This window comes from Macrotis lagotis, chromosome 1 (assembly GCF_037893015.1).
Source record: "Macrotis lagotis isolate mMagLag1 chromosome 1, bilby.v1.9.chrom.fasta, whole genome shotgun sequence".
NCBI lineage: Eukaryota > Metazoa > Chordata > Mammalia > Peramelemorphia > Peramelidae > Macrotis > Macrotis lagotis.
In genome coordinates, this window is record NC_133658.1 from 274,588,758 (window position 1) to 274,597,425 (window position 8,668).

The 8,668-nt window shown below is 47.0% G+C and overlaps 1 protein-coding gene across 2 annotated transcripts; it reads left to right on the forward strand.

Annotated features, from left to right (window-relative positions):
* Positions 1-1,017: 1,017 nt before the first annotated feature.
* On the forward strand, positions 1,018-8,290 carry TNFRSF6B (TNF receptor superfamily member 6b). 2 transcript variants are annotated; one of them, XM_074210502.1, is made up of 4 exons: positions 1,018-1,438; positions 2,025-2,219; positions 2,894-3,168; positions 4,122-8,290. In XM_074210502.1, the coding sequence occupies exons 1-4, from the start codon at positions 1,033-1,035 to the stop codon at positions 4,143-4,145; spliced, it is 900 nt and encodes a 299-aa protein (XP_074066603.1). In that variant the 5' UTR covers positions 1,018-1,032; the 3' UTR covers positions 4,146-8,290. The 2 variants fall into 2 exon arrangements, with proteins under 2 accessions (XP_074066603.1, XP_074066604.1); XM_074210503.1 differs by lacking the exon at positions 4,122-8,290 and having other exon boundaries at positions 2,894-4,114.
* Positions 8,291-8,668: the final 378 nt, after the last annotated feature.

Genomic DNA, 8,668 nt, shown 5'->3' on the forward strand with positions numbered 1-8,668 from the left:
TTTATCAGCACAATGATCAAGCATGTCATCAGAGGACTTATGAAGTGTGTTTCTCACTTCCTGTTAGGGAAGTGATGGACACAAGAGATAGTTTCCTTTTGTTTGGCCCCCATTTGTTATTGGGGGGGGGACAGAAGGGAACATGGAGATGTCTTGTTTTGAAAAGTACCAGTGAAACATTTTTTAAGTGCACGGGAGAGAACAGAACAAAAGGAAACACAAGCAGGATAGTGGTGACAGTAACCTGTAGAATCTACATTTTAACTTTTTTAAGAAAGCTAGGAAATGATATTCACATTTTCACAGAAAATCTTTTTTTTTTCCTGTTGTGTATAGAAATACATTGTTTTGGATATTTAAGACTTTAAAAAGAAAAAATAAAGTTGAGTCATTTGCTCCAAAACTTGTCAAGAGCCATGTGAATGAAGAAGTGAGCTCTCTAGGAGTTGGCTCTACCTTGGCTCCCCACCACCTACCCGCCCAGATTAACTTTTTCAGTTTGAGAGGTGGGTCTCCCCGCGGTGTTGGAGCCCAGGCCGTCTCTGGGGGGGGGGGGGGGGCGGGCGCATTCCCTTCTCGATCCCGGTTAGGAAGTGTGGGGAAGGGGTGGAAGAGAAGGGCTTGTCCTGGCTGGAGGCGCTGGGGGAGGGGCCGCTCCGGAGCCGGGGGTCCCTCCCCTTTGCCTCCGCCCCCGCCCCCGCTTGTCTTTCCACCTTAATAAAGGGCGGCCGCTCCGCCAGGGCCGCGATCTGGGAGGCCGCGATCTGAGCAGCCGCCAGGCACAGGTAAGGCCGGGGGCGCCCCGCTGTGTCTGGGCACCCCGAGGGCCGCCAGCCGCCACGTGGGGCTGCCCCAGCCTTCTCAGCCTCTGCCGCCGCAGGGCCAGGGACCTGGCCCCGGAGAGGACCGGCTCCATCCCGCCCGGGCCGAGAGCCGCAGGACCCCCGGCCCGCAGCATGGTAAGGCCCGCGGTGAGCCAGCGCTGCTTGGGTGGTGGGAGGCGGCCCGGACAAGTGAGGCCGACCCCCGCTAATGGTCTCTATCTCCCCGGCTCAGAGGACCGTCGGTGCCCTGCTGCTGTTGCTGGTGGTGCCCAGGGATGTGGCCACCGGCCCTACCTATCCCTGGAGAGACCCGGAGACCCAGGAGTGGCTGCAGTGTGAGCAGTGCCCGCCCGGCACCTCGCTAGCGCAGCACTGCCGCTCCGGGACCCGCACGGTCTGCCAGCCTTGCCCCTCGCTGCACTACACGCAGTACTGGAACTACCTGGAGAAATGCCTCTACTGCAACGTGTTCTGCGGGGAGCACGAGGAGGAGGTCCAGGCCTGCAATGCCACCCACAACCGAGCCTGCCGCTGCCAGCAGGGCTTCTATGCCCACGCCGACTTCTGCATTGAGCACTCGGTCTGTCCCCCTGGCTCCGGGGTGGTCACTCTGGGTAGGTGGTAGGCCCGACCCCGGACTCTGGGGTGGTCATTCTGGGCTACCCGAGTAGGCTCCTCCTCTGGCTTCCTGGGTCTCTTTTCCCACAGTCCTTTTTACCTGGCAGATCTGAGCTCTCTTGGCAGACACTGAACTCTTTTTCATTCAGTCCATCTCTGCTGGATTGGGGCTGGGAGGTGGTGAGTGACACCATTGAGCAGGTGGTAGGAGTGATGCCTGCTGGAAGTTTCTGATTTGAAAATAATATGCCAAAGAAAATCAGGATGGAAGCATTCCTATCTTCCTCTATCGCCTCTCCTTCCCTCCCATTTCCACTCCTAGGCATTGGATTAAGGCGTAGTCATAAGCACTAGGTCGGGAACAGGAAGATCTGAATTCAAATCTGCCTGGGTCACTTGGTAGCTCTGTGACCCTGGGCAAGTCACTTAACCCTTCTTGCTGTACCATGAGGGTTGGGAGGATTCAATGAGATGTCTGTAAAGAGACACCTGGCACCTGGTAGGGCTATATAAAGCCTCTCCCTCTTCTCTTTGCCCACCCTGGGATGCCTTGATTTCTCCCTGACCCTGCCCTCCCCACAGGGACTCCAACCCAGAACACACAATGCCAGCTGTGCCCCACAGGAACCTTTTCAGACAACAGCTCTAGCACGGAGAGATGCCAGCCACATCGAGATTGTGCCACCCTGGGAATGTTCCTCAATGTTCCTGGGACCTCAGTCCATGATGCTATGTGCACACGTTGTGCTACTTTCCTGAACGGCACTCAAGAGACAGGTGAGAGCGGGGCTTCCCCTATTCCTCCACTATCATCTCCTTCCCTTAAAAAAACAGAAACCCGAGGGCATGGGATTGAGTCAGCCTCCCTGCTTGGCTTTCTCTCACTCCATCACTCCCCTGAGGTCTGAGTCAGGGAACAACTTCACTGGTGGAGAAATTTCCTCTCCATAGTTGGAACTCAGGAGGCTGGAGGGATTCTGGAGGAGCCTTAGAAGAGACAAAATCCAAAAAGAACAATTTTCATCTTTGTCAAGGCTAGCGTAAAGGTCTAGAGACATTTTTTTGTAAAATCTCATTCCCTGCTAATATTTTAAGAGCAAGAAAGCTCTCTCCACCTAACTCATCTCTGTCCTGGTTACAGTAGAGGCTGGCCTTTGAGGTTCCAGTATCTTTTAGCTGACTGTCCAAGTTCAACCTTAAAGCTAAGATTTCCTCAGGGGACAGCGAGGCCCAGGAAGGGAGGTAAGGGGCAGAGGGTCCCTCTGTAATGGGGAACCTTTCCCTAAATGGAGGGAACAGCTTGTACTTCAGCACACTTGGACATAACCCAGCCAGCAGGAATAGTCAAAGGTAGGTCTAATCCTCTCTGGAATGGGAGATGATGGAGAAGGAATTCTCCTAGGTATCTGTTCTTCCTCAATCACCTCCAACCCCCATATTTCCCACTGCAGGTGACAAGGAGTGTAAACAGGCAATGATTGACTTTGTGGCCTTCCAGAATATTCCACTAAAGAGACTGATGAGGCTGCAGCAGGCCCTAGAGACCCCTGGTAGTCAGTGGCCAGAACCAGAGAGCCGGGCTGCAGTGCAAAAGGAGCTCCTTCACAGATTAACTGAACTCAGTGAGACCCAGGGATCTTCAGCCCTTCTACTCAGGTTGCTACTACAGGCACTTCGAAAAGCCAAGCTAACCACCTTGGAGAGGAATATTCGCTATCGCTTTGACGTGAGAGACTAAAGTATCCCCAACCCCTGGATTTGCCCAAGGCTCCATTAGGCCAGTTCCTCTTCCTGGAGGCTAAGCCCTGGCACCAAATGTCCTGGGGCTCTGACCACTGTTGCCATCTCTCTTCTGGAGAAAGCTGACTGGTAGTGTCCGCTCCCACCAAAAACTCTTTGGATTTCACTGCTAGGTGATGTAGTGGATAGAGTGCCTTGGCCTGGAGTCAGCAAGACTAGTCTTCCTGAGTTCAAATCCATTCTCAGACACTTAATAGTTGTATGACCTGGGAAGAGTCACCTAACCCTGTTCACCTCAGTTTCCTAATCTGTAAAATCACCTGGAAAAGAAATGCCAAATTGCTCCAGTATTTTTGCCAAGAAAAACCCAAATAGGGTTACTAAGAATCAGACATGACTGAAAAGCAATTTCTGTTTCCACTAGCCCTCTATTTTCAGAGGTCACAGTTTCCCAATTTCGACAGGGTATCTGTGGAGCTAATGGGATTTGTATCATGATAAAAAAATTACTTTTTATACAACTATTTTGTGATTCAACTCTGTGCCTGTTTATAGTGCTTAGTACAGCTCTATTTTGAGCAGAAGGCAGGGAATATCCACATCCCTAGTGAATCTTCCTTTTGTAAGCTTTCCTGGATGGATCCCAGTAGGACTCTGTTTCTTAGGTTCTTTAAGAACTAGCTCTACAATGTATGATTTTCACCTGTTCCTGTACTTTTTTTAAGAAGTGTGCCTAGGGGGCAGCTAGGTGGCACAGTGGATAGAGCACCCTGGAGTCAGGTGTACCCGAGTTCAAATCCAGCCTCAGACACTTAACAATTACCTGTGTGGCCTTGGGCAAGCCACTTAACCCCATTGCCTTGCAAAAAACCTTTAAAAAAAAAGTGTGCTTAAATCTTTGTGAGACTGATTACAATTTTTCCTCTTTGGTTTCTTCAGAGCTCCAAGAATGCAGGAACTTGATCTTCTGTAGAGTGGGTTCCCTGAGGGAAGCTCATCCCCAACACACACACAGATACACACTCTCTACACTGACATACATGTCCCTGTTCTCCAACAACTGTCGACTAATAAAATATGTCTTGAAGTGTGTTTAAAAAGTTGGTGAATCGGGCGGCTAGGTGGTGCAGTGGATAGAGCACTGGCCTTGGAGTCAGGAGTACCTGAGTTCAAATCCGGCCTCAGACACTTAATAATTACCTAGCTGTGTGTGTGGCCTTGGGCAAGCCACTTAACCCCACTGCCTTGCAAAGAAAAAAGAAAGAAAACAAAAAAAAAAAAGTTGGTGAAATGGTTTAGACTCCCTGGCTATAAGTCCCACCCACAGGAGCCCTTTAGGCCCATTCCAGCACAGAGTCTCTTTTATTGTGCTCCTTGGCGGTGGGGGTTTGCTCAATTCTGTTTGTGGCCCTAGAGGGATTTTATTGGGCCTTGCAGTTCAAAAGAGCTAAAAGGTTGGACACCCTGCAAAGAGGAAGTGGATAATTCAGAAAGGAGTGTAACACAATCCTAAAGGGTCCTTCTTAGCTTTGGGACCTTATTGGGGCTAAGGAAGAAAAGCTAAGGATGGCTTTTCTTAGAGCCCTCCAGCAATTTCATTAGATGTTGTTTCCAGGGCAGATGAGAAATTTATGATCTCCAACAAATAATAACTCCTCTTAGGCAGGCTTTTTTAGTGAGTTCCTCTGCTCTGAGGAGCCCCGGGCTTCTCTTACGGGGCCTAGAGTAGGTCTGATTGACATCTGCTCTTTTCCCTCACCCAGCCTGGCAATTTCTCAAGACCACAGAGGCCCAGGTCCAGTCATCCAGTTATAGAGAATAGTGTGGGAGAGAAGGAAGTGAGGGAACTGGGGTGGGGGGGAGTGGAGGAAAAGAGAAGAAACTGAAGGAACAAAGGAGTGTTGTACTTAAGGGCACAGTGAGAGGTGTGAATTTTGCTGGAAGGAGAAAATTGAAGCACTGGCAGAGGAGGGTATAGTTGGAGCTCAGCCCTCTTGCTGTTCCCTTTCTACCTAGTTTCTTTTCTCTCTGTTGATTTCCTTCCTGAACTACTCCTCAGGTTTCAAATTCCCCTCAATAGACTATTCTACTTTTTATGAAAGAAAAAGGCCAATCACCTTTTTTGAATCATTCATTCTTTTTGGCTTAGAATTCTTTCTTCCCCAATCCTTCAACTTCAGTGCATCTCACTTTGGTTCTCATGTATCTGCAGTACAAACATCTGGAGGCAGTGGGTCTGGACCTGAAGCCAACTGCCCACTGCTTCTTAGGGTTAATAAACAAGGAAAACCAGGTTGAGGTCTGAGCAGTGGCCTGAGCTCCCTAGCATTGTGTCAGATTCCTATCCCTTGTCACTGCCAGCCCCTCCCTCCACACCTTGGCAGTGAAATTAGGGGATTTCCTAGTACTGGAGGAAATAGCAATACCAATTTGCAAGAGCTATCTGCCCTTTTCAGAAATAACTGCTTCAATTGGGGCAGGTCTTTCACCTCTGACCCCCCTCCCAGAGTTCTCATTTCCACATGTTTTCTGGGAAACTGTAACTTTTCCTTAATATCTCTGGACACAAATAGCTGGTTTGATTTATCTGTCTCACACATGGAGGAGGGCAGTCCAGAATGAGGCAAGAGATTTAGCTCTGGACATGAGTAGCTGTCTAAGAGCACAGTCTAGATGATAACTTGTTCCTTTTCTATAACTTCCTCCCCAGACAGCCAAGGTTCTTTCCTCAATTTGACTAAATACTAGAAAGAAGTCAGGTTCCTTCAATTGCAGTGGCTAACTCAGGAAAAATCCTCTGATGCCTGCCATAGGGAGGTTGGTGGCTACAATATTCTTTCCCAGTGACTCAATGACTTTCCCAAGCTGTGAGTTATTTTGCTTGCTGGAAAATGTTCCCCAAATTCATACCTGATGGATTGAAGAGGAACTCGGAACAATAGGAAGTGTTAAGGGGGCCATTAGGGAGGCAAGAGATGAAACTTTCTGCTGTATCTCAATTCCATGAGGAAAAACTAAGTGGGAACAAGTTTCTGTAGAGGTCTGAGACAGATGGATGGGGAAGCAGTCTCCTTTGAAGAGGAGAAAGGAAAAATGTCCCACCCCTACTGGGTGTTTTTCAGTCTGGGACAGCTAACTGTGCATAGAGTGCATAACCAGTGCATAGAGTTCCTATGCTGGAATTGAGTTCAAATCCTATCTTGGACTGTACTAGTTGTGTGACCAAACATTATCCTGTTTGCCTCAGTTTTCTCATCTGTAAAATGAGGATTTAATAGCACATGCCTCCAAAGGTTGTTGTGAGGATCAAATAAGGACTGAAAAGCACTAGCACAGTGCTGGCACACAGTAAGCACTACATAAATGTGAGCTATTATAATTATTATTATTAATCAACAGAACCATTCCCAAAAACCAATTGCCCTGTGGCTCCAATTAACATTACTGTAATTTTCCAGGCCACTCTCCTTGGTCATTCCACTCCTACATGTGTTCTGCCCAAAGAACACAAGCTCCTTTAAGGACTGTCTTGCTCTATGTACTTCTATAAGCTCAGTTCTTAGTCCAGTATCCATTACAAAGTCAGCATTTAAAACATACGTTTTCATTCATTCATTCGTTCCCATACAGTCCCAATCATCTCTTTGGCAAAGACCTAATAGAAGATGGCCATATTTCTGGCCTGGTCCAGGACCATGCTTTCTTCCCAATTCCAGCTAGAAACCCAGCCTCAGTTGGGTGTGCCAGAGTGCCTCCTACTTAGAACTGCTCTACTAGGGGCAGGGATCAAAAGTGAAAGTCCAGAAGTTACCCAAGGCTGTCCTTTCCTCATGTTTGAATAAAGACAAAATGGGCTGAGGGTCCCAGCACAAGTTGACACACAATCGTTTCTGTATGGCACATCTGCCTTCCATTCTCAAACAGGTACTCCTATTATTTTACTTAGTGACCTTAACAACCCTCACAGATTTATAATCTCTACGATGATCCTCAGATTTATTTACCCGACCCTAACCTCTCCTTACCTCTATTCTCCCTTCAACTATAAGAGGGACATATTGAACCAGCTGTCCTGTAGCTATTTTTAAAGTCATGATCTCCAAAATAAGCTTATCTTTTTCCTCAAATTTTTTCTTCCTGACTTCCCTATTTCGATCAAAGGCACTATCATTTTTCCAGTCAACCAGGTCCACAATATGTCATCCTCAATTCCTCACTTAATCCTCCTCTCCCCTAGCCCCACTATCCAATCTGTTGCTAAATCATATCAATTCTACATTTGCTGTAGCTTTTGTATGTTTATTCTCTCTTCTAAAATAGCCACCACCGTCCCAATGTAGGTCTCTCATCACTTTCGTTCTAGATTGTTAGAACACCCTCTTGGTTGGTCTTCCTTCCATGAGTATCTGGGAACTCTATTCTCAAATTGCTCTTAACTAAAGCACAGGTCAGACCAAGTCACACCCCTATTCAACTCGTGACTCCAAATTACCTCTAGGAGCAAACAGAAAACTTCCACTTGGCATTCAAAGTCCTTTATAAACAGATTCCTTTCTCCCTTTTCTGTCTTCTTGCACCTTCAGCTCCTCTATAGATACTCTGCAACCCAGTGATTCAGACTTCCTTGTTCTTTGCACTAGACATTTCATCTCCTTGTTCAGTGCACTTTCATTGGCTCTGATACTTGGGATTCTCTTTTTTCTGCTTCCTGGTTTATTTTTAAATCTCAGCTAAAATCCCACCTTCTGTAAAAAAAAAGTCTTTCCTATCTTATAATGTTTATACCTCTCCTCTGAGATTATATCCAATCTATTAATATATATATACCGTTTACACACACACACACACACACAATTTGTTTTCTTCCCATTAGATTTCAAAATTGTTTTAAGAGCTAGGACTGTTTTTGCCTTTGTATCCTCCATGCTTTTTAGCTGTGTCTGACACAGGTTCTTTTTTTTTTTTTTTTGCAAGACAATGGGGTTAAGTGGCTTACCCAAGAGCACACAACTAGGTAATTATTAAGTGTCTGAGGCCAGATTTGAACTAGGGTACTCCTGACTCCAGGGCTGGTGCTCTATCCACTGCACCACCTAGCCACCCTTTGACATAGGTTTTTTTTTTAAGGTTTTTGCAAGGCAAATGGGGTTAAGTGGCTTGCCCAAGACCACACAGCTAGGTAATTATTAAGTGTCTGACACTGGATTTGAACCCAGGTACTCCTGACTCCAGGGCTGGTGCTTTATCCACTGCACCACCTAGCCGCCCTGTGACATAGGTTCTTAATGTTTTTTGATTTAAGGCAGGAAAAAAGTTCAGGGAATTGCCTCCACATCCTACACCTTTATGAGTTGAGAGGCAAAGTTATACTAATAAGACTAGAGCTTAGGAGAAAAATCATTTGCAGAAAAATCAAATAAGCAACTGTATTGTATTCAGGAAATCTGGCATAACCCCCTACACAGGAAGGACCAGAACAGCTCAGA